This window comes from Lissotriton helveticus, chromosome 5_1 (genome assembly GCF_964261635.1).
Source record: "Lissotriton helveticus chromosome 5_1, aLisHel1.1, whole genome shotgun sequence".
Lineage (NCBI taxonomy): Eukaryota > Metazoa > Chordata > Amphibia > Caudata > Salamandridae > Lissotriton > Lissotriton helveticus.
In genome coordinates, this window is record NC_136065.1 from 1,366,963,199 (window position 1) to 1,366,989,812 (window position 26,614).

Sequence of the window (26,614 nt, forward strand, 5' to 3'; positions counted from 1 at the left end):
GCTGTAATGTTTCGACCGCTGCACTGCGCCTGCTCGCTTTACTGGTCAAAGGAAGAAGATGGCGGGTACCGGTGGCGAGAACCGGCTGATGTCGCTGCCAATGTCCCGCATTCGTGTCATCATGAAAAGTTCCCCAGATGTGTCCAACATCAACCAGGACGCGTTGCTGCTCACCACAAAAGCCACGGTGAGGGAGGGAGGGACGGGAGGTGGCAGTAGAACGGCCCCTGAAGTTTATAGACATGATTCGGAATGGGATGGCGAGAAACGATGCGTCCAAGGTGCTTGAGAAGGGTGTGGGAGACCATAGAAGGGTGCCGTAAACTCTGGACTGCGTCAGGGTGGACAACTGACCGTTTGTCAACCACTATAATTATGGGCTGAACAAGGATAACCTGTCCCTGGGAGGTAAAGAACACTCACTCCAATACTCTCTGTGCAATTTTTCAGTGGGGATTGGACGCAAATGGCTGTGTGTTGCTATGTGTGTGGCTGTGTTTGTGGGGCTGTGTGTGTGTGTGTGTGGGTGGCTGTGTGTGTGTGTGTGTGTGTGTTTGTGTGTGGCTGTGTGGGTGTGTGTGTGTGGCTGTGTGTGGGTGGCTGTGTGTGCGTGTGGGGGTGCTCTGTGTGTCTGTGTGTGTGTGTGTGTGGGTCCCTGTGTGTGTGTGTGTGTGGGGCTCTGTGTGTGTGTGTGTGTGGGGCTCTCTGTGTGTGTGGGCTCTCTGTGTGTGTGGGGGTGATCTGTGTGTTTGTGTGTGGCATTTGCGAGAGATTAAGCTATTGGCATTGTAAATGACAATGCCATTTATTTTTCTGTTTTCAAAACCAACACATAAATAAAAATGTTGTCATTTACCATGCCAATAGCTCTAACTTTTTCAAAGGCGAGACCGTTGCATTGTAAATGCTTGTTTTCTTAGATACCATTCCAGTTGTTCTCTGTTTCACATAAGAAGGAAAGTAACTTGAGGGAAGGAAAAGGACATTGAAAACAAACACTTCAGTATGCATGCGATAATAGTCTTCAACTCAAAACATTTGTCACTTCCGGATTTGCATGGTAATAGTAAACTTCTACAGGGAAGTGGTTTAACCCATCAGCAGCTGTTAATCTTAAATCAAGGTAGCTTTTCAGTCACAGACTCCTACAGTGCCACAGATCGAAGGACCACCATCCATCAAATAAACACGAAACACGCTTAATGTTGGTCTTTTCTACAATGATTCGCAGAAAAGGGGGATTGCGGGATTCAAAGGCAGCCCTTTAGTGTGCAAGTCGAGAACAGAGAAAAGAAAAGCGTGTCAGCCATTGTTGAAGGCAAACGCGGTAATATGAAAAAATAGTGCTAAGCGGCTAATTAAGAGACACTGTCTTCAGACGCAAGTAAAAGATGAAATCCGGGTGGGCGGGGCCAAAAGCGGACAGGGTGGCAACCATCAGTGTAATGATTGCCTCCGGTGCAATCATTACACTGTGTTTTGCATCATCCATGACTCAAAACGACGCGCACTAATCAAATTTGGAGGCGGAGCCGCGACACGACTTCTGAAATCGTAACGATTCCAAGAAGCTCTCATATGACAAGAGCAGTGTATGCACTGCTTTCGCGAGGCCGAGACCTAAAAAGTAAGTGACCAGAGCCAATATGCAGGAGACGTCTGGAGGAAGAGAGGCTGTTGCTGGTATTGACAGAGATTGCAGCAGATTGATTAAGGGCCCAGTTACCAAGACAGTCTGTCTTTGGGGCATCCACCCTCCACCCTCAAATCTGCCATCCAGTGGCTGTACAGGAGGACCTCAACAAGTCTGTCATTCACTGCTGGAAATGTTGACACTGATACTGAGCCACAGGAAGCAGATGATGCCTGTCTCAGCAGGCCCTTGAGCGTGTCGGGTGCAGTCAGGTAAGTGTGCTGCGAGCCGTAGAGAGGCATGTGCCTTGAGGTGGTACGTTCCAAGTAGTGATAATACTGTGCGGAGTTCAGTGACTGAGCCTGGAGGTCTGCTTACTTTTGAAGTCAAGCAGGAGATCTACCTTCAGTGCTGTCGGGCCTTTACACCCAGACTCTGGAATTCTCTGCCTCTAGACCTAATCATCATACCGCACTGCTTTTAAATGTGCTACAAGACTGTTTCTCTGCGCTCTTTCATCACCATGGTCCACTCTCTTTTGGGCTAGAGTGGTTCTGGACTCTTTGGGACGTCTGTTCTGGCCCCTCAAGAGTGACTTGGTGAGAGGTGTTTCGGTAGTTGTTAGTGTGTGGAAAGGGTGTAGAACACAATTATAGGTCCAGTTCTGTCAATGTTATTGTTTCCAAGTGCTGTAGTTTATTTTCTTTTTGTTTTAAGTGTTAGGTTAAGCCTTTGATGTCGTGCCTTGGCCTGTAGTTTTCTGCAGTAAAATGCAGAATGGAGGAAACAAGATACTGCTCAGATTGTTGATGCGGTGCCCAGGGTGAAATTAGAACGTTATTGACAGTTGATGGAGGAACGGAGCCATGCTAAGACCTTTGCTGGATATGCCCTACCTACCTAAATAAAGGAATAGAGTCATGTTCTGCATTGTAGTGTCTCATGGAATATCAACATACATCAAAACCGAAATTCAGTATGTCTGCTTCCTCTTTAATATCTTCTGAGTGGTATTTATAGAATTGGATCCTTCGCAGGTGAAACTAAAGTTTGAGCTGTGCAAATGACATGAAAGTTCTATTTCACAAAATGCCTCCCCCCCCACCCCCTGTCGAAATCCCATTGCTGTTCCATTTCTGGTATCCACCAAAAGTGTGTACTGCTTTTAGCCAGGTACCAACTCACATGGGTTCAGTTTCGCCATTCACCATCTGAACCATCATATTAGCATTTTTTGCTCTTTTCCCATAGTCCTTTTACAACCCTCGTCACTCATAGTCCTTTATGCTTGTAGGCTACTCTTATTGGTCCTATAGTCTAATTGCTTGGTCTCAACATGTGGACATCTAATTGTTGATTATTGATAATTGTAATAACCAGAAATTATAGCAGATTAGCGTACTCAGATTTTCAGTATTCGTATTTCTTGGGCATCCATTTATTTTCAGCATTTGCACCCAACTCTGTCTCAGCTACGGGACTGTTTCTGTGCCGGTTATGGAAGGTAGGCAGGCATTGTAAAAGGTGTCAGGGACTGCTGCTCATACCCATTTCAATACTCTCAGACCTTTTAAACGTTCTCATACATTTTAACTATGCCACAGTTACCCCTACCTATGAGTTTATTATTGAAGGGAAATTGGGGACGTGGCTTTCAAGATGGCCAACCGGCAGCTTTGGAGGAGAGCTGTGAAAACATTCTTCATCATCCTGCCAAGTTACCCTGAGTGCACTCTCTGTGGAGCAGAAATACTTGTGCAGACAGCAGGGGCACCCTGAGCCTGTTTGGTGTCCGCGACATCAATGGGACCCCATGTGCCGTGAGTCAGCCTTGTGCAATAATGGAGCACTGATGGCACAGGCCTGGAGCCGAGGAGAACGGAGCCAGCGGCAGGCAACTTAGTTGTGGTCCCGCCACGAGAGGCGCAGCTCCCCGGAGAACTGTAGGCTGTGATCTGTGCAGTGAATTGGATCGCAGTGGCTGGACTCAGGCCTTGCTCTCCCCATCGCCCCTGTGGCCATATTGATTGTTTTTGACTGCATGGAGTGGCCTTATGATTGGTGACTGTTCGGAGCAGCCTGCCCGGGTAAACCCTATGCAGAGCTGCGAGAGACCTGAGGCAGCTACTGAGCTGACTGGTGTGACACCGTTGGACTGCTTTGCGTGCTTCGGCCTTGCTCCCCCTTCTATCTTTGAGGCAGTGTTAATCATCCTAGCTTGGGAGGGGTGGCAGTGTGCTTGAGGACTGCGCATAGCAGGCAGGCAGAGTAGATGGCCTTTCTGAAGCTATAGATAGTTGATGTAATGACCCGGGAGCACATGGACTTCTCCTGCCATCATTGCCAAACTCCTCAATCACAGAGACAGATATACTATATTGCAGGCGGTTTGCCAGCATGGGGATCTCTCCTTTGAGGACCATGCAATACGAATCTCCATTGACTATACCCAGCATGTACAGCAGGTGGAAAACCTGCCAAGCTGAAGGTCCTCTATTAAGGGCGGTCCCACTTCTTTCTGACCACGGAGGAGGTCTGGGACTGGCTGGACATCATTGTAGACATCTGGGTAGACTTGTGCAGGGAAGCGCTCTGGCTGGTGGTCAGGTTCTCTCTGGAGGGGAGCATTGGGGATATGTTGTGGCAGCCGCAGGAAGGTGACTCGATCGAACACACGTGTGGTGGTCAGGCAAGGTGGCACGCTCGATGTGTAGAGACTATGGCTGGAGAAGGGGGACGCTAGGGCACTGGTGGAGGCAGTCACGTTGGCACAGTCCTCAGACAGTGGCTCAGAAGACACGCTTGAATTGTCCGGCCAGTAGCTCTTGGAGAGCAACGGAGGAGCCGATCTCTGCTTTTGCTGCGGGGACCCGGCAGGGTTCTAAGAAGCACTGACTAGATTGCCTAACTGCCATCCTGGTAGTTGACCTACAGTGAACAGTCACTTTGCCCCCATGGATGTTGCGATGTTCCTCTTGATGTTCATCTAGGTGACCTCGTTGTGCTGCCTACAGGTGACATTGAACTGTAAAGCAAAAAGTGTAGCAGCAGACAGTACAGGGTGGTGGCCCTTGTTGTCACCCCTTCCTTCTTCCTCTGTTTCTTCTTTTCTCGTTTCTTTGGATCTTTATTCTTCATTCAGCTATCCTTTGTGTGTTAAGGCTCTAACCTTTGCTTTTCTACCTTATGGTTGGCATAAAAGTTCAGTGTTTTAAATATTGGTGGGGGGGTGACACACCTCTCTTGCCTCAAATATAGAGTGTTTGTCTCGTTGGCATGATTCGTTATACTCAACTGGGGGCGTTGAGGGTGGATGGGGTGCTTCAATGGGTAAAAATATTATTTAATTCTGTGAATTGTGGGCAGATTCACTCTCTCTTAGGGTGGTAAAGATGAGAGCACAATGTGCTTGTTAAAATACCCCTCACACACTAAAAAAATCCAATAGTGTCATGCTTCATCATTGGGGTCTTCCCGTCCCTCTACGGGGCGGGGCGTGCTACGACCTGGCGAACTACGCGGGAGCACTGATAATGTGACAAGGCTATGTGATGGTGCAAGGTGAGTTGTGTCAGTGAAGTGTAGGGACCTAATAATGTGTGTGAAAAACAAAAAGCTAAAAATCCTCTGGCTGGTGGAAAAAAACAATTTATTCACTTCCCTAGCTGGGGACGTTAAGAAGGGGGTTTTGGGGTAGAGCAAATAGCCACTACCTGGTCTACATGTTTCGTAAGCAGTCCCCTACTGCTTACTCATCAGGACCTTCTAGTGGCCCCTACTGGAAAATAGCTCAGTTGCTAAATATAGTAAGCCTGTCGTCCTAAAAACTAACAGTAAAAATCAACTGATAGTTTTATGCTTTAGGGCATGAGCTGGCCCAGGGAAGCTAAAATTCTCAAAAAAGAACCTAAATAGGTCTCTGTAAGGAAACAAGGGGGGAACAAAAAAGGACAAATCTTTACCATTGTAGTTGTCATTCAATTAGAGACACGACGTATACGTAGCGCCACAAAACCCACGGGTCATTCAAGTTATGCCCAACTTATAAAGATTATAATTAAAGCTTTATGGACAGAGTGATGGTACAATCTGCCATCCCCTGTGCGTCCGTTTGTATCACGAACATATTGTTGCCCCACAGAATTAAGGGCGGATTCATATTACCACACACATACATTCATAACTCGATGCCCACATAGGCTCACACACAAGGTAAAAAAGAGGAATTCGTTTTTTCAATTAGTCACCGGCAATATTGTCTACCGTGCTGATATCATGATCAATATTCATTAAAAACCCATGACACACACACAAGATGTCGTTACAGAATATCATACATACTGCTGAGGCGGAATGGATGTGCCTCATGAGCTGGCAGTCGATAGGTGTCTCAATGCGGTAATCTGTAAGGAAAAAAAGAGCCGCGCCCATGGTGTCAGAGCACGCATCCTTACTACAATATTACCGATTTCTAGGACCAGGTGTTTAACGACGTCTGGCAGCGTCTTGTACTTACAGTAGCCGCGTAAGGGAACTACCTTACTTCTATCCGTCCTGCCGCTCTGGAGAGTGCTCGCGTTAGAAGCCCAGTGCTGCTTTTGACTTCCCTGAGCGCCGGACACGTGTGAATAGACTAGAGCGCTAACCTAAGATGGCCGCCCCCGGTGGAACGCGGGGTGTGCAAAAGGTAGTCTCTTTACCATGTCTATTCCGTTTGCCCATCGTTATTTTTATCTATATCTGCAGTGGCAATATTTAATCAGTACAATTTTAACAAGCACATTGTGCTCTCATCTTTACCACCCTAAGAGAGAGTGAATCTTCCCACAATTCACAGAATTAAATAATATTTTTAGTTATTTCACATTGATAGAATCCTTTTGTTTGTGCATATCTATTTGGAGGGTGATTCTATCAGCACCTCTCTACTTCCTCTTGTGTTTTGGAATTACTGGCAGCGTGCAGCTGCGGAAGTTGACAAGGATTCAACTATCCACACCAACTTTGTGATTCTGCTCCCTGGGGTTTTTCACACGAGGGAGATAGAGGAGTTCCCGTTCTACTGAAATCACAATGGCCGATCTAGGCCTTGGATTTACCGAAGATGAGATTTCCAATCTAATGGCCACCCTAGGAACTTTTGAAGGGCTGAATTCCGGGTGCCCCACCGCTAAGAATAGCGACTGGGATGAACTGGAAGAATTGAGGAGAACCCAAATAAAAACTGCCATTCATGGGTTACTCATGTCCGAGTACCTAAAGGTTAACACTGCTTCAGCTGGCCTCGTGGTTCGTAATGAACCATTCATATTTCTAGAAGACAAGACTTTCAAAATCGACTGGTCCCAGATCTCGTGGAGATGCACACGAGATTGGATCGTTTTGATCATTAAGACGGCAAGTAGACTAGCGAGTGATCTGAAAGTGGAAATACAGGCCATCGAAGTACGTCTCAAAAGCTACGAATCCCCAGCAAACCTAAAAAAATATCTGGAAGAGCTGAATAAAACACTGAATGATTTTGAAATAAACCTCAAAGACAGCAAATATGAGAAACTTAAAAAAGACACCAGCAGGTGGAGCAAGGAGAAGATCTACCCCTACATTAAAGATAACTATAAACCATCGGGTGATAATGTTTCAAATGATGATTCCTCAGAAGCAGGATCAAGTAGCTCCAATTCAAGTGGCAACAAAAGCCCAAGGTACCAGGGCACACGAAGGAACTTTCGACGACCCAATCAACGTGGCATGCGGGGATGGAACAGCTACCCCCAACAAATGATGTATCCCCCCCAACAATATGGCCCACCGCCTTTCCAACACCCCAATGCCCCTTTCCCACCATGGGGATACCAACAAGACTATGGGTATTTTGAAAATCTGGCTCCTTTTTTAGGGTCACGCCGAGGACAAAACAAAGGGAGGAACCGGAGAGGCAACTCCGTACACTGGGAAACCGAAGAGGAAGAAACCCCGAGAGTGTCAACCAGGAGTATGACAGGGGCATCGAAGAACCGGAAATGAGTTTAGTTGTAAACTTGACAGGCTCAGAATTATCGGCCTCACAGCAAAGTGTTCTAGAAAAAGGTCTAGGATATGTTCCTACAGCCAACATGGACAAGTTCCACTTGTGTAAAGAAGTCCAGGAATTCATAAGAAGAATTAAATTACAGGTCTTTTTCAAAGACAAACAAGACAACTATGAACAGGGTGACACAGGGTTAAGGCCACGATCCACCTTCACTCCCATGAACAATACTCTTCCCATCGAACTTCTAACTTTCGAGAAGGCGGTCATGAAGGATCTTGAATCCCTTGACCCCATGCAGAAAAGAGTCTTTCAGAATGTTTCAAATGATGAACGACAAGCACTTCGTGAATTGAGCAACAAAAAAGAAGTGATCATAAAACCAGCGAATAAGGGCGGGGCGACTGTTTTGTTGAAAAAAGAACAATATGACAGAGAATGCGCCAGGCTACTCCAAGATGAAAGGAACTACGAGATCCTACAAACGAATCCCACGGAGAGAATAGCTACCAAAATCAAAACTATGGTTGAAGAGGCACTGTCCCATAATTGGATTACCAACAAAGAAGGGGAGTTTTTATGTCAAAAGAATCCAAGAACCCCCTATCTATATATCTTACCGAAGATCCACAAGGATCTGGTGAATCCCCCAGGAAGACCTATCGTATCGGGGATCGGGTCGGTCCTCGAACCAGTCTCTAGATTTGCGGATGCATTTCTAAGACCCATGGTACAAAAAACATCAACGTACCTGAGAGATACCAAGGATGTGCTAAATCTACTTGAGGAAGTGTCTTTTGATCCCAACACACAGCTGTTAATCAGTTGTGATGTAGAAAGTCTATATACCAGCTTGCCCCACAATGAAACGCTGGCAATCATAGAAGATGTTCTCTTCACGGATGACTGGGAGTACCACACCCCACGGAATGTGGTGATGGAGTGTTGTTCATTAGCACTAAAAGACAACTTCTTTGAACACAATGGCACCCTGTATCTTCAAAAGCATGGGACCAGCATGGGAAGCACATTTGCTCCCAGTATAGCTGGTCTCTATGTCCACCATCTTGAGGAGACAAGAATCCTGAATGCCTCCAATCCCTTCCGACCGAAGATCTTAACTTGGAAGAGGTACATTGACGACATCCTCATCATCTGGGATGGAGATGAGAGAACTGCCCAGCAGTTCCTCACGTGGTTGAATTATCAGGATGAGTTCCTCAAATTCACCAGTGTCACCACCAACACTAACTTGGCATTCCTGGACTTGAATAATTTCCCAAAAAATGGCAGACTTATGACAACCACACATTTCAAGAGCACCTCGAAGAACTGCCTCTTAATGTATCAAAGTTTCCACCCGAGACATCTGAGGGACAATCTTCCCTATGGGCAGTTCCTGCGTCTCCGTAGGAATTGCACCGAAATTGACAATTTCAAATCTCAATCCAACGACCTAAGGATGAAGTTACAAAAAAGGAACTATCCACAAAGGATCATCAGTCAAGCATACAAAAGAGCCAGGAACAATTGTAGGGAGAGCCTACTCGAGGACAAAGTAAAAAAGGCGGACATACAGAGACCAATATGTATCACAACATATAACACGAATTCTGATCAAGTCACCAAAATAATCAATAAGAATTGGAAAATTCTGAACAGTGGCGACCTCGACATTCCGAAACCCATGTTCTCTCACAAAAGGGCTCAAAGTGTCAGAGACATCCTGGTACACACTAGACCTAAAGAGGCTAAGATCTCAGGCAACTCCAGCTTTGCGCAAGGACACTACCCCTGCGGTGGATGCAAGGTATGCTGTCTCACCAAGAAAAGCAAGAAATTGACTTTCAAGAATGGAACTACATGGGAGCAGAGAAGCTTCAGTAACTGTAACAGTTCGAATGTCGTCTATATGATCACCTGCCCTTGCAATCTCGAGTACATCGGCATGACGAGCAGGGCGGTGAAAATAAGAATAGGCGAACATAAGAGCACTATCAAGTGCAAGAAGTCAAGCACAAAACTGACTAACCACTTTCTCGAAAGCGGGCACAAACCCGAAGATATAACGTGGACAGTGATTGAGCAGATCGACCACGAGAAATATCTACTGGAGAAGGAACAAAGATGGGTTTTTCGTGTCCAGTCAAACAAATATGGGCTCAACGACGAAATCCCGTGGGGCCAGCTGTAGACTATCCTAACCCCTTGTCGCCCAACAGCAGCGCCACCATGGGACCCACTATCAATCCGTATTCACCCTGAAGGACTGATGAATCTGATAACCATCTTTACCTAGGCTGTTATTATATGAGCCCTATTTGGCAAAATTTTCCTGTCAACTGGCACAGTACCACCCATGTGTCTGAGTGGACAACAAAGATTTGCAAAATATTCAGGACTATTTCCATTCAGAGATCTCTGTGCCCCTTCGTGATCAATTTGGTTGTGCTGGTAGCGATGCGAGCTATCTCGCTTTATCAGTATCAGTGGGTTCATCATCTTTAACCATCAGGTAGTACCTCAAGGCTTGTATTTACAAATACCCTCGTTTTATTAAGATCAAGGGTCCATCTAGCATTAATGTGTCCACTATTTATAACCACTGGGCAGTATCTCTAGTCTTGTATTCACATTCACCCTCGTTTTATTAAAGATTAAGGGTGCATTTTTTTACCATCAGGCACGACCTTCGGGCTTAAAATTGTACTGATTAAATATTGCCACTGCAGATATAGATAAAAATAACGATGGGCAAACGGAATAGACATGGTAAAGAGACTACCTTTTGCACACCCCGCGTTCCACCGGGGGCGGCCATCTTAGGTTAGCGCTCTAGTCTATTCACACGTGTCCGGCGCTCAGGGAAGTCAAAAGCAGCACTGGGCTTCTAACGCGAGCACTCTCCAGAGCGGCAGGACGGATAGAAGTAAGGTAGTTCCCTTACGCGGCTACTGTAAGTACAAGACGCTGCCAGACGTCGTTAAACACCTGGTCCTAGAAATCGGTAATATTGTAGTAAGGATGCGTGCTCTGACACCATGGGCGCGGCTCTTTTTTTCCTTACAGATTACCGCATTGAGACACCTATCGACTGCCAGCTCATGAGGCACATCCATTCCGCCTCAGCAGTATGTATGATATTCTGTAACGACATCTTGTGTGTGTGTCATGGGTTTTTAAAGAATATTGATCATGATATCAGCACGGTAGACAATATTGCCGGTGACTAATTGAAAAAACGAATTCCTCTTTTTTACCTTGTGTGTGAGCCTATGTGGGCATCGAGTTATGAATGTATGTGTGTGGTAATATGAATCCGCCCTTAATTATGTGGGGCAACAATATGTTCGTGATACAAACGGACGCACAGGGGATGGCAGATTGTACCATCACTCTGTCCATAAAGCTTTAATTATAATCTTTATAAGTTGGGCATAACTTGAATGACCCGTGGGTTTTGTGGCGCTACGTATACGTCGTGTCTCTAATTGAATGACAACTACAATGGTAAAGATTTGTCCTTTTTTGTTCCCCCCTTGTTTCCTTACAGAGACCTATTTAGGTTCTTTTTTGAGAATTTTAGCTTCCCTGGGCCAGCTCATGCCCTAAAGCATAAAACTATCAGTTGATTTTTACTGTTAGTTTTTAGGACGACAGGCTTACTATATTTAGCAACTGAGCTATTTTCCAGTAGGGGCCACTAGAAGGTCCTGATGAGTAAGCAGTAGGGGACTGCTTACGAAACATGTAGACCAGGTAGTGGCTATTTGCTCTACCCCAAAACCCCCTTCTTAACGTCCCCAGCTAGGGAAGTGAATAAATTGTTTTTTTCCACCAGCCAGAGGATTTTTAGCTTTTTGTTTTTCACACACATTATTAGGTCCCTACACTTCACTGACACAACTCACCTTGCACCATCACATAGCCTTGTCACATTATCAGTGCTCCCGCGTAGTTCGCCAGGTCGTAGCACGCCCCGCCCCGTAGAGGGACGGGAAGACCCCAATGATGAAGCATGACACTATTGGATTTTTTTAGTGTGTGAGGGGTATTTTAACAAGCACATTGTGCTCTCATCTTTACCACCCTAAGAGAGAGTGAATCTTCCCACAATTCACAGAATTAAATAATATTTTTAGTTATTTCACATTGATAGAATCCTTTTGTTTGTGCATATCTATTTGGAGGGTGATTCTATCAGCACCTCTCTACTTCCTCTTGTGTTTTGGAAGTGCTTCAATGGGTGTCATTTTTAGGTTGCTCTTTGAGCTTGTTCAGTTGTTTACAAAAGGGTCACATGTGCAGGCACACGCTCCCTGGCAACAGGGGGACAGCTTGTTCATGGTCTTACTACAATCTGACAATGCAGAGTAGATCTTGGGTCAGTACTGAGTTATGATCTGTAATATCAACGGCGTGGGCAGCAGAGTGAAGCGGTGCCTGGTGGCGCACTGCATTTGTCGCCTCAAACGTGATGTGTTTTTCCTTCAGAGACACATTTGTTGGGGATCAAGTGCAAATTTTGTGTAGGGGAGCGTATACTACGTAAGTACAGGCAGGGTTCATCGCTGGATCATGCGGCTTGTCCATACTTATGCCCTGATTCCAGGTTACCCAGACATGGAAGGTATGTCGGAGTGCAGGGACTGTGGGGACGGATGCCGGTTCCCCTGATTAATGTGTATGCACCCCCTCATCTTCAGGCCCTCATACTGGAAGAGGTGGTGACCATACTCCTGGAGACCAACTCCGCTCTTCACATTGTGGCATATCTTCCTTTTAAATATGGATACGAAGATGATAGCCACAAATTGGCCCATCAGACTCTTGACTGTGATAGTCCCACTTATCCATAGAGACCAGTCTGGCTTCATACCTGGTAGGTCCACCAGACTTAATCTTTGCTGTCTCAATTGGTTATCAGAGGCAAGACACAAGACAGAGCCCCATGTTTTCCTAGAGATGGATGCTGAGAAGGTGTTTAACGCAATTCACTGACCCCACCTTCATCAGACATTGAGGAGGTTTGGTTTTGGCCCCAGTTACCGGCTTTGGGTTAGAATGCTCTACCAGGGCCCTACCGCAGCAGTGAGGGTGAATGGGGGCCTTCCTCGACCTTCTCGAATGGACAAAGTACCTTGCAGGGATACCCCTTGTCCCCCTTGCTCTTCACTCTTACTTTCAAACCATTGGCTGCAATAATTCATTCCTGTCCCGACAATTATATGCAGATGACACACTGTTTTATATCACTGAACTGGGTACCACAATTCTGGCTATCCTACGCGAGTTTAAGTAGTGAGGCTCATATTCTGGGTACCATATTTACTGGAACTAATATGTGCTCTGTCACCCCTTTGGGCCCCTGGATCCGGCCATTCATCCCCTGACGCTCCAGGTGGAGACTTCTGGTTTTCAATATTTTAGTATATTTGTGACTCCTTATAGGTAGACATACTTTTCCATGAACCTGTACTGAGTGGTGTCCAAATTTCAAGAGGAGGCGGAGAGATGGCATACACTGCCCCTCACTTTGTTGGGGAGTGCGGCTGTGTTGATAACGATCCCTAAATTGCTCTACCCCTTATAAATTACATACTACCCAGTTCCCAGAGGTGATGATCACTAAGATAGAGAGAGATCTGTGGACCTTGTTTTGGGACTGCGGTCAACCAAGAATAGGCAGTCATCTAAATATAGCGCTCAAAACCCTTCAACACAACCCATATAACAGTGGGATTGCTCTCCCGAACGTAAGGGCCTACTACTGGGAGTCCCAACTTGTGGCTATCAACGACTGGTCTTTTGCAATACAGGACCATTACACTTACGGGCTGGCACAAGCACATTTTATCATTCCGTCCTACTTCCACAACTAGTACGGTGGGAAAGGGGTTCGGATGCTACTACAGGCGACTCTAGTGGCAGTGGAGGCCTGTTGGAGGGCCACTATATGTATTGGTGGGGCTGGGAATATAATGCAGGTGACTCAGCTTGGGAGTGAACACAGATGTGCGAATTAAGGCAACTTAATGGCTTTAGGTCTTGGGACTTGCTGGTAATCTCCTGGATGGGTGATATCCTGGGGAATGGTGGTCTGATGTCCTTTTCCACCCTTCAACGAAAATATCATATGAACTCCATCCCTCTTGAGCCAAAAAATGTACTATTGGGGATCCTGGGAAATGTAGATATCCCTAGAGCAAAGCTCCCTTTTTGCTACTTGGGGCTTATGGTAGCCAAGCGTTTCATTGGGGTGCCCCTGCGACTCGACTGCGTGAGAATGGGAGTAGGGGACGGACTTCTACATGGCTATGGAAAAAAAAGGTTGCATGTAAAAGTAGAAGTTGCCCATGCAAGTTTTTCAACGTTTGAGGGAGTTGGTTGAAACATTGACATACATTTCCCTGCTGAAGTGGAAGTAGGTTCTCCCTGATATTTTTCATGCATGTGCTGTCGTCTCATGAGTCATTGTCTCTTATCCTACTGAACGAAGTAATTGTGGTCATGTGGTGTACCTAGCTCATCATCTGTAGTGGTGGGTGGGGGGTTTATTGTGCCCTTCTTGTTGATTGCTATATGCAAATTAAAAAATCTATATAAATATATTTTAAAAAGTATTATTATTGAAGGGAAATTGTTGGCTGAAGAGCAAAGTTACCACTGTTATCTACCCGTAATGTCTGTTCTTTGATGGCTAGGGTAATTGGCAACTTGGTGTCCCTTGAAGCCCAGACACGTCCCTGCTTTATAAGGGTAAGATGCTTCTGTGGATTTAAAACATGTTTACCTTTCTCTTTCAGACACGGAAGGACATTGGAAGTTTGCAGCTAGAGCTGGCAGCTGCTAGGTCAGCACTGACAGAAGCACATCTTGAGAATGAAAGACTTCTGGAGGAGATAAAGAAGTACAACCCCCTCTTCCAGCTCTGACGTGGAAGCACGGCTGGCATTGGTGCAGCTCAGGACAAGCATAGGATGGAGTCCCTCACGGAACACACAGGGATCGGAGCAGCAAGAGCTGAGACTGGTTGAGTGCTCTGCAAATATGCTCTGCACAGATGATCTTCATTCTACTGTGGAGTGAAGGAATGTTCTGTGTTCATACAAACCGGGAATAGAAGGAAAAGGGCGCTGTCACATCCTTACTGATGCAAGGTCACATTGCCAGAGCAGTTGCCAGGCTGTGTTGGCTGAACGTTCATAACTACATGCTCTCATCTGGAATCTATCATTCATTTCTGCGCAAACATGTCCAGTATGAGGCAGAAGGAGTTGTGCCAATGAAAAGATTAGACACAGAAACCTTCCTGGCTAGGGAAGAGTAGCTGTAGGACTTAGATGGCTAGAGAAAATGTTCCCAGTTTAGGTAAAAAGATAAGGTAAACCAGAAGCCTTTTAATGTGTGTCAGAGAGGACTGTGGAGATGACAGTGCCAGAGATAGGCGGAAAGACAACGTTATGATACACCTGAGAGAACTATGGAATAGAGGAGAACTGAGACAGAACCCCTCCAGAATCGGAATGGGGTGCTGTGGAGAAGAGACAGTGGGAGGATATTTGTTTGTGCACATTGAGAACTTTGGAAGTGAAAGGGATAGATTCAAACATCTTGCATGAAGTGACAGAGGGATCTGTGGCGGTGAGAAGGAAAGAGACAAGTCCCTTCCAGGAAGTGCCAGATGGACCTACTTGATTAAAATAATAGCTAATAACATCCCTCCAGTGTGGAGTGGAGAGAAAGAGCACTACGGCGAGGATCATGAAGGTTGTTCTTTCCGAGTGCAGCAGGGAACTCTGTGATCTGAAGGAAGGAAACATCCCCCTCCCAGTGGCAGAAAGAGTTACAAGGCATAGTTAACTTTAGGGGAGAGAAATTGATAAAGGAGGGGTGGGAGCTCAGAGCGAGGAACCCTGGGTAGAGGGTGTTTGGGAGGTTAGGGTGATTCTGAAGAGAATGCAGAGTTGCACAAAGTGAATTTTGGAGGTGAGATTGATGAAGACAGGTAGGTTCTGAGTGTTTGAGGGAAGAGGATCTCATTATCTTCGTGCAAGACAGCTGATAATTTGGTGTTCTTAAAGAATGGGGCGGCTCAATTTTTTAGTGCCAGAGGAAGGCCAGGGAACCTCAAAGCTGCCCACGGTACCGTCGTCGTCAGAGTTGTCCTAATGCTTCACTTGCATATGTTGCTAGGCTCCAGGATGTGGTTTTGGGTTAAGCAAGTCTGTTTTCCGAAGATAAAACATTATAGCCAGGCTGTGAAAAAATGAGTGTTGACCCCATTGTACATTTCCTCTGAATTTACTGCTTCACTGCCCATAGTCTTCTCTCATCTGCTCCTCTGAAGTATATGAAGGAATCTGCTCCACCACTCACATTCTTCAATTTTAAAAACTGTTTCAGTATTACTAAAGTGCATGGGTCCATAAGAAATCTTGTGAGCCCAATCCTGAGTTGGTTTCGGTTAACCAGTAGCACCCCCTAGCACTTCCTCATGCACAGACAGAATTCCCTCCCTATTACAACACATTTTTACCCCTGTTATGGTCACGCCTGTTCAGGTTTGCAAATGATGATTCAGGAGGCTCTTGCTGCAGGGCCGGTGCTGAAAGACTGGTGTTGCTTCACGACATTCACTAAGGTTTCTACCGGCATGGTCTAATGTCCTTTCATCAATCTGGTGAGCGTAATGTTCTTTTTAGCAACCTCATGCTCTTCTCTTCCCCCAGGTTTGGTGGGATTGTTAGTTTTTCTTCCGATGGAGATGTTGGTTAGACCAGACTGTCTTGTTTGAATGTTATATCATTCTACACAGTTCTATAGAACTGCATCATTGTCATCATTTGTGAAAACCCAAAAAATTCACACACCTTGCTGGAATTGTGTGGTCATCTAGTTGACAGGATTAACTGTGTGTAGACCATTCTGCAGTGTCAAGGTTTTGACTGATGGGAGCATCCTTCACGGATAAACCATTAATTGACAGCAAGAACTAAACTGAACTGACAGCAAGACATGTACAGACACCACAGTTGACATCTTAAGATTGCCCTGTCGCCACACTGCAATGCACAGCATCATCTCCCTGAATACCTCCCTGAAAGGCACCATCCTGCTGAGCAAGGGGCAGAAATTCTGTTTACACCTGTGAATACTTGAATTCGATGGCTAAGGTGGGCCCAGCCTGGGTAGTGCTGGCACCTGCTTCATCATAGGCTGCTCTATCAAAGCAGACTGTGCATTTCTCAATAGTGTTACCCATAGGTTCTGTGAACCAGTTTTCTCAAAATTAAATGCACTAACCTGTACAATGTGTGTGAGTTTTTTTGTTAACTGCTGGAAAGAATGCAACTCTCAACAGATTATCAGTTCCTCCCTGTCTCCAGAGTAAAGGTGTCATTTGCAAGTATGTCACAGCATTTTAAGGTTTGTATCGAACATAATGTATTCTACTAGTTGTTACTTTTCCAGAACTAGTTTGGAGTCTGGAATGCGTTTATCTTTTTACCTGTCTTTGGAAGCAATGTCTTTATTGATAGATATTATCTGAAAACCGTTGTGAGTGATAAGGCGATATCTGTATCACTTATTTCTTTTGACAATTATTAGAGATTATCGTATTTAGACTGGGACTTGGATGGGTGCTGCCACTCCAGTAGTTTCACTTCAGTAATCAGTATCACATCTTGCTTTCCTTGTAGTTAAATTCTGAAGCTGTCTCGTCTTTTCATCAACCATATGACAGCTTTCATTAGCTGCCCAGGAATTGTTAAAAGTAGATCATTAGAGCTGCTCAAAGTTCAGGCCAGGATTTACAGTGGAACTATCATGGTTAGATAGGCAGGAGCCAGATTATGTAGGCATTTAAATGGCAAGCAACACGGTTTGAAAAGAACACACTGTTGGATTGGGAGCCAGTGTAAGGCGTGTCTGCAGGGAGAGCCATGATGCTGTTTCCTCAGGCTATAGATGTGTTGAATGACTGCATTCTGGACACATTTGAGATTGCCTATTCCATTGGTAGGCAGACCCTCATATAATGTATTTCAATAATCTAGATGCAAATTAATTACCGCGCCTATCACTAATGCTTACCAATGTGTGTACAGTAGAAGCTGTTTTGTTTTGCTAAATTTCTTTAAAGTTTGCAAAATATCAAATTTATTGTTCCATACAGATCTAAAAAGAGAAAGTAAATCCACTCCCCCAGCACGCCATCCAGCGCATAAGAATTTTAGCGAATAAGAATTTTAGCGCAGCCCACACAATGTAATATGAAGCACCACTCTGCATTCCCATAATCACCAGGACAGGCCTATGGTGTAAGCTCCTCCTAAACCCTCAAAAGCCAATGAAATGAAGGGTGTGCCGCTTCGGAGTAGAGAAGTGCAAGTCATTGGGTCTGTGGAGATAGTGAGTCAACTGTCTCCATTTTTAGGTCTCGCGTAGCGTTGCAGTGCAAATCGCTGCTTCGCAATGCAAGGCATGCTGTATTAGAGTATATTTTAGAAGTGGGGTGGAAGCCCCGCCCCTATTTTTCATTGGCTGGCGTCTTCGTCTATGGTAAACGCTGGCTTCTGATTGATAATGAGGCTTCTTAGTCCCTCCTTGTTACCGCGCTGTCTCCTTTTGGGACCGCCCATCAGTACTGGATCTTTTACTTGCGACGTTATACAATCTCCTTCAATTAGTGGGTGAGCACTTTTTTATTCCATTCGCGCAATGGCGACAGCTTATTGAGTGTATGTTTCGGGAGACAAGTCCACTGTGCACGAAGCTTCGCGGAAGTGACATTTCTGTCCTGCACTACTATAGCACACAGTTATCCTTGCAACAAATGTAAGACGTTTATATTAGTGCTTGCAACTCTGCATAATGCACAAAGGTGATTGCTGCTGGTAATCTTGCATGGGGTGGCACCCAACAATCCTGCGTGACGTGGTTACTGTTACAACACTAATAACATTAGTAGCTCAGGATCATTTTAATTGAGACATAAGTAGCTATAGTTAGAGAAACGTTTGGAGGCCTCTGCTTTAGAGTTTGCCATAGGTGCTACTGAAAGTTGGCAAAGAAATGCTCCTACAAAATCTACCCAAGGACCATACATCTGAAAGGCGTTGATCCTGTGTAGCTTTCTAGCCTAAAACTCTAAAGATTAGGCAAAAACAAAGGTAGGCACATTGCACTATTGCACAGGCCAAACATGTTTTCAATAAGTAACTGGGATTATCATTGGGGGAATACTCAAATGTAGTAAAGAATTCTGAAGAGGCATGGGGAGAACAGTAAGGGCCAGATGTTAAAGGTTGAGTGCTGGCAGAGATTCAGGACCGAGTCCATGCCTAAATTATTTATTTCAACCCCAAAAAAGCCTCTGTCTGCAGGGCCTCCGAAGGAAAGCCTTTCAAACCAATTGGATTTGGTGGGGAGTAACGTTCACTAGATGCCATAATAAAAACACATAGCTGTAGAATGATGCAAAAAGCAAAGGAATCCCTCTAGATCGAAAGATGGGCACGAGTGCGCACAAACCTTCAGGCTCTCTCTCGACTCGGAAGGACGATTCTGATAAGAGGAACGTTAAAAGATGAATAGACACTTCACCATCTCATAAAAAGAAATGTGGGTCAACACCTGATGTCGAAGCAAGAGAGTAAGCTGGCGACATTGAAAAGAGAAAACAATGCCTCCAGGCCGGAGTGACTGCTTTAATACAAAGAAGAATTTTGATATATTTAAATCCTGCAAAATTCCAGTTCTCAAGAGACCCAGAGATAATACATAACAAGAGGGAAATGAGTATGGCCAACCTTCAGGAGGAGAAAAATACACATGATGATGAACACCCAACTGCTCATATAAGAGGACATAGATATATTGCAAGACAAAGAGATTGACACCCCTTAGGAGAAGGATGCATATTTAGTCACAGCATCTCCTCCAGATTGCTTTATCCTTGTTCTAGGTACTGATAGGCAGAACAGCTAATACATTTGGCGAACAGCTGGAAGAGGAAGAAACTAGTTTTCTACTGGAAATACTGCATGTACCACTTAACCTTTCTATGCTACACAGCATAATGGATAAGGAAGGGAGGCATTCAGTGGTCCAGCATCAAATTCAGTGACTCCTAGAGAGTATAAAAATATAAACCATTCTCACAAAGCCCTGTCTATGGTAGGGGTAATGTGCCAGCCGACTTGCTTATTGTAACCACGGCCAGGAAATGCTTGAATGTAACGACATCTACTGAGCCTCCTCCAGAGAAGTACATCATTACACTGAAGGTTGCCAGGAGAAGAATGGAGAGGTCAGCAGCTGCTGAGTGGAGATTTCCAAATTCCAGCGCTCTCCTTAATAGATCTGATCCCCAATAATGTGATGAGATGGGAGAGCTAATGCGTCAGTTTCCAGAGACGTTTAATAATAGAACTGACAAGGTTCTACAGGGGTCAAAGTCAATTTAAAGCACCTACTCAAAATCTTCACTTGACACCTGATGCTACTACCCAGGAGATCTGCAAAGGCATAAATCTGAGAAGGAACACTTGGGCCCTAAATATCCGGTTTCAAACTGAAAGTACAGGTTAATATTAACACCCCTTTGACAGGATAAAATGTGTTTGTTATTGTGGCTGAAGACTCTCTTGAACGATAATGCTATGGTGCCCTTAAGAACAATAAGGGTTCAGCCTGTTTCCAGCAGCAACCCTTCAACGGGTGTAACCCTGAGGAGTCAACATATTACCCAACAATGACAACACACCACCCACAATAAACAACATCCCATCATCTCAGCACTCCAGCCAGTTGGGGGGTAGAATATGTGGTTTTCTGTCAGAATGGCAGAAAATCACATCTGACAAGTCAGAAATAATTATATTATTCTGTGGTTATTGCATAGAATTTGAAGGAAAAATCTCCAAATATAGAGACAAACTTACAAAGACCGAGATTCTTCTATAAGACATACAGGAACTTTTGACAAAGAATACAATTGAAGAGATGCCCAGAGGGGAATGCAATGTAGGAGTGAAAACTATGCTTCCTCATTCCAAAGCAATACCTTACTCTTAACCCCAATCTAAATGTAAGGGTGTTCAATAGATGTAAAGTAAGTAAGTAATTGTATTAACCATTCAATTATTTAAATTCTTTACAGTAAAAACATTTGCTTAAAAATCTGCGCAGCTTCCTCCCCTGCCTCCGACTCTCGCATCTTCTTGTTAAAATATGAGTTCATGGCTCTTTTAGTTAAACACAGAAAGCTTGGAGAAATAGTCATTGTTGGATACCATTGACTATGAGGGTGCCCTGCATTGTGTCCCGCCTTTGACGCAGTCCGTAGAGTGTTCAAATACGGGATATCAGTGGAGGGTCCCAGTTCGTTACTCCCTTTTACTGTTGTGGTGTCTCAGCAAGCCCCATATTTGCACGATGGGGTGGGAATTTTAAGGAGTTAACTTTCCGTCTGCACAGCCCAACTGAAACCCTCTTTGGTGTTCAATAGATATGTCAGAAATATAAAATTCATAGTGACAACTTTACTGGAGGTAATTCCTATATTGGAGGAAGATGCTTACCTGGTACCAATAGACCTCAAGGACGCCTACCTGCATCTCCTTATGAACATGGAATTTTGCAAACATCACAGGTTTGTGACGAGAGGACAAATATTATGAAATTAAACATATTATAAAAAATAAATAAATGGGATAAAATAATCATCAAGGGTGTTCACAAAATGCTCTCAGAACACAGTTTTTCTGGCAACAGAGTTGGATACGCTCAGGACCATGGCATTCCCCTCCTAAGGAGGTTATGACCTTACAGAAACAAGTTTGCCTGTATCTCAAGTAATTCTATAACAGTGAGGACCATAATGAAAATGCTAGAGGTGGTAATATGCCAGCTATTATTACCATTAGGGAGATTCAATGTGAGCCAAATACAGGAATAGCCTGCAAAACATTTGTCACTTTCAGTAGGACATTGGGGCTATGTAGTGGTTGTCAAAAGAAAAGTACAAAAGGAGTTAAAATGGTGGTCACATGAGATCACGATGAGTTTAAAGATTCGGTCCTCTCCGTGACAGTCACCACGGATGGCTGTCATACAAGGTGGGATGCACACATGGGCAAGTTTAAATCAGAGAAATAGGACGCAGTAGGAGACTGCATAACATCAACTTTCTGGAACTAAAAAATTTGAGTTTTATCCCTAAAACGTTTGCACGCTCCAGTAGAAGAGAAGACTACAAATTCAAAACGATAACACTGATAAAATGTCCTACATCAGCAAAACAGAAGGCAACAAAGTCACAGCACCTCTCAAAACTAACCCTGGAAATATTGAAGGAGTCCGCAATAAAATAATCGGCATGGTGGCACTGCATTAACCAGAAAAGCAAAGCACAGTGCCAGACTGAAGGGTTATACTATGACAGGGAACTACACCAATAGACTCAATATTTAAAGCAGACTTGTTATGCAACAAAAGAAAATGCCAGGACTTTGCATCCGCGTATCCACCAGGCCCAAGACTAGAGAGAATGCACTGTCTATAACTTGTTACAGAATATTTGCATAAACATATACCACATACACCAGTACCACTCGTACCAAATGTGATCAACAAATACATAAGAACCCATATGACCATGTTTCTTGTTGACCCTCAGTGGGCACATCAAACTTGGTATTCACACCTACTAACAGCAAAGCTGGGGGAAGGGTCTGTCACCCAGATACTGCCTGCCTCAACCTAGCAGCATAGATCTCGAAAATATAGAATTTAGGGATCTTGACCTGGTTACAGAGTGCATGACGATTATTAGGAAGGCAAGGACACGACCACTCACAAGTGTTATACCACAAAGTGGAAGTGGTTAATTATGTGGTGTTTTAGAGAAGAGATACACAGGGAGAGTTAACAAATTACACTTAAGAGTGGTTGGTGTGCTTGCCTCCCTAATCCAATTGGTGCGTTATATGGCACTTCCTGAGCCCTCTATTCTACTCCCTGTGTAGTGCGTGGCCATCCGTCTCAGCCCATTGCTTACCTGAACTTTGCCATTTGGTGAGTGGGAGAGATACATGGAATTTTCATGCCAATGCTGTTGCCTTTCTAGCTTACAATAAGGAGACGTCTAAGAACTTGTTACACACTTTTATTCCCTTAGGGCTGCGAAAATGCCCCAGAACTCAAACATTAGGACTTTTGGAATACTGGAAGGAGATCACTACAGTGCCACGCAATCCCATACCACGTGCCAAAATCTGCCTAGGGAATACCAAACGCTCCTGATTTTTTTTGTTGAAGCATCAAGTGACTAGCTGATCCCTAATTGGTTCATCTGTGAATGTACCAAGTTGGCACTTTGCTGACAACACCCATAAAGATGCAACATACATATCAATCAATTCTGTTCTTGTTTGTTCATGGGAAAATAATTTATGCCTTCTGACAATTAAATTAGGTGGTTTGTCAAAATGTGTCTTCAAGCGCTGTACTGTTTTGTCATATTCATCCAGTTCTCCCTCAGAATCGTCACTCCTTACTTTAGGTAAATGCTCAAAAATATTCTGACCTCCCATGCTCAAAGAATGCTCTAAAATCAATTTTTTTCTTTCTGGTCTTAATTTTAAACCATCAATCGCTCCAAAGTACATATTAAATGCTCAAAACCATTCTTTCCATCTCACGAGTGGTTCACCAGGTAATTGCAAAATGGTGTAGGTGCCGTAATAACCTAAATAGTTGGTCTTTAAGATAAGACGAATACTAGTAGTTTTTCTTTCTCCAGTACACAAATTGCTACTAGTAATATCTATGATAGCACGAATCTAAAACGCAGTAAATGCAACGTTAAAAACAACAAATAAAGAAAATCCTCCTTATGCCTGGAATACACTTCAATATGTAAAACAGGAGTAACATAGAAATATGCGCTATTAATTGCACATTATATACATGAACTATGAGAATAACACACTATAAAATGTCTGCCAGAAAATATTCGTCCAAAAATGGCTGCCAGCAAGGCGTGCGTATTGCCAAACAATGTGCACAGAGAAAATGTCCATTCTAAAATGGCTGCCAGCAAGGCGTGCATATCACCATACAATAAGCAAAAAGTAAATAGGTAGTAAGGTGTAAGTTACGCAGAACGAATGCGCAGTAAGGGATAGCTATTCGTAAAGAGAATTCTCTCTGGTAAAATTGGCTGTCAGCAAGGCGTGCACATTGCTGGACGATTTGCGCTGAGAAAATGGTGTTCACTGAATGGATTTTCTTTGAAGATGTAATGCTAAGCCTTTCACAATAACAGTCAGTAAAGCATGCGTACCACAGGAAAATTCTCACTGAGGAAATGTACGATTTGTTTAGGTGAGACTGTCACCTGAAGTCAATCAATCAAGTGACTTGTAAAGTGTGACTACTCACCCGTAAGGGTCTCAAGGCCCTGGGGGTGGGTGGGTGTGACTTTTGATCTGTTGCAGGTACTGTGGTTCAGTTAAAGAGCCAGGTCTTGAGGTCCTTTCTGAATTGGGGCAGTGACGGTGATTGCCTTAGGTGGAGGCTGGTTGTTCCAGGTCTTTGCTGTGAGGTAGGAGAAGGATCTGCTCCTGGCCGTGGTCTTGCAGATACGTGGGTTGGTGGCCAGGGCCAGTTGGGCAGAGCGGAGGTCTCTGGTAGATGAGTGGAATGCGAGGCAGTGGTTGAGGTATGCAGGTCCTGTGTCGTGTAGGGCTTTGTAAGCATGTGTGAGGAGCGTGAAGGTGATTCCTTTGTTGACTGGGAGCCAGTGGAGGACTCTCAGGTGGCTGCAGTGGGAGATATTGATGATGAGGCTGGCGAAGGCATTCTGGATGCTTTTCAGTTTTCTGGTGTAGAGTACGTTGTCGTAGTAGAGTCTGCTGATGATGAGTGTGTGGATGATCGTCTTTTTGGACTCGGTGGGGGTCCACTTGAAGATCTTTTGAAGCAGGCGTAGCGAGTGGAAGCAGGATGATGAGACTGCATTGATCTGGCAGTTCATGGTGAGCCAGGAGTCCAAGATGATGCAGAGATTTCGTGCGCTATGTGGATCCAAGATCTGCGGGCCACCAGGAGTCGTTCCAGGCGGAGGGGGTGGATCCCAGCATGAGGACTTCGGTCTTCTCTGAGTTTAGCTTGAGGCAGCTGTCGGAGTTCGGTCTTCTCTGAGTTTAGCTTGAGGCAGCTGTCTTTCATCTAGGTGGTGACAGCATTCATCCCATTGTGGAATTTGTTCTTGGCGACTGTGGGTTCATTGGTGAGGATCAGGTGGGTGTCGTCGACGTAGGAGACGATGTTGAGTCCATGGTTCCTAATGATGGCTGTGAGCTGGGATATGTAGATGTTGAAGAGAGTAGGGCTCAGGGTGGAGCCCTGAGGCACTCCGCAGCTGATCTCTGTGGGTTCTCTTTTAAATGGTGGTAGCCTGACTCTCTGTGTTAGGCCGGTGACTAAGGATCAGATTAATTTAAGGGCTTTTTCCAGATGCCGGCATGGTGGAGTGTTGTGCATAGGGTCTGTGGGAGACGGTGTTGGAGGTGGCTGAGTGGTCCAGGAGGATAAGGGATGCAGTTTCGCCTCGGTTGAGGAGGGTGCTGATGTAGTCTGTGGCAGTGAGGAGGACGGTCTCTGTACTGTGATTGCTTCGGAAACCAGATTGGGAGAGGTCCGGTATGTGGGTCACTTCGATGAAAGTTGGGCTTTGATGGCCTTCTCGATGGCCTAGGCTGGAAAGGGGAGCAGAGAGATTGGTCTGAAGTTCTTGAGGTCCTTCGGGTCGGCAAAGGATTTCTTTAGCAAGGGGTTGATCTCTGCGCATTTCCAGTCTTCCGAGAGTGTGGCGGAGTTGATGGTGCAGCAGAGCTCGGGGGCGATGGCAGTGTTGAAGATTTTGTGCGAGCGGGGGTCCGAGGATGATCCTGAGTGGATGATCTTCATGATCTTGAGTGTGTCGTCAGTGGTGAGGAGAGTCCAGCTGAGCAGGGTCTGCTGGGGTGCGGTGTCGTTGGGTGCAGTGGTTGCAAGTGGGGTGAGAGGGTCTTGAGTATGGAGGCCGTTGAAGCTGTCGTAGATCTCCTTAATCTTGTGGTGGAAGAAGGTGGTGAGTTTGTTTCAGAGGTCTTGGGAGGGTGGGATGTCTGCTGTCCCTGAACTGGATTTGGCGAATTCTTTGACCATGGTGAAAAGTTATTTGCTATTGTGTGCTTTGGTTTTGATCCTTTCTTGTAGGGCTGCTTGCTTTGTTGTTCTAATGAGGTGGTGATGTGCGGTGTCAACAGTTTTGAAGGCTATGCGGTCTTCTGGGGTCTTGCTGATCCTCCATCTCTTTTCAAGCCGTCTACAGGTGCTTCTGTTCTCATGAAAGGCTGGAAAATGCCCCAAAATACATGTGGGAGGTTAATCCACACACACTATTCCAAAAACCTTTAAAATCAAACATTTTAGGTGTGTGTATCGCAGAAATACCTATGAAGAGATTGCTGCATATTGCAAGTTGCATGAAGCCCCTCCTTCCAAGTGAAAATGTTACCGGCTATGCTGCATCGTCCCATGCCTCCAATGGTATTCAGGTAAACTCCTCTTGAAGACTCCACCGTGGCACTGAAACCATCCCCAGAAACCAGTAGTCAGCGATGTTATGTCAGTCAACAGACACCACTAGTCACCTGTAATGTACCGTGCAGTAGGCAGGAAATCGACTAAAGAATATGTGTATTAATTCTTAGTATTAGCAAAAGCAGGAGACAGTGTCTTGTGCGCCCACATACAGCCCGCTCCAACAGATTCTCTCAACCCCTAACAGTGTCCTGGAATGTTGGTCATGAACATTCTTAAATGGAACGCTCATGCACATTACATTGGGGTTCAGCAATGTAATATTATGATATCCCCTTTATCTCCTCAAA

At 44.9% G+C, this 26,614-nt stretch overlaps 1 protein-coding gene across 3 annotated transcripts in view; it reads left to right on the forward strand.

The window, feature by feature from the left end:
- BLTP3A (bridge-like lipid transfer protein family member 3A) overlaps positions 1 to 16,978 on the forward strand; it is a 571,303-nt gene extending 554,325 nt beyond the window's left edge. For all 3 annotated transcript variants that reach the window (XM_078644270.1, XM_078644271.1, XM_078644272.1), the window contains exon 21: positions 14,471 to 16,978. In XM_078644270.1, coding sequence (XP_078500396.1) covers positions 14,471 to 14,599 — 129 coding nt within the window. In that variant the 3' untranslated portion in view covers positions 14,600 to 16,978. The remainder of the gene's footprint in view (positions 1 to 14,470) is intronic.
- Positions 16,979 to 26,614: the final 9,636 nt, after the last annotated feature.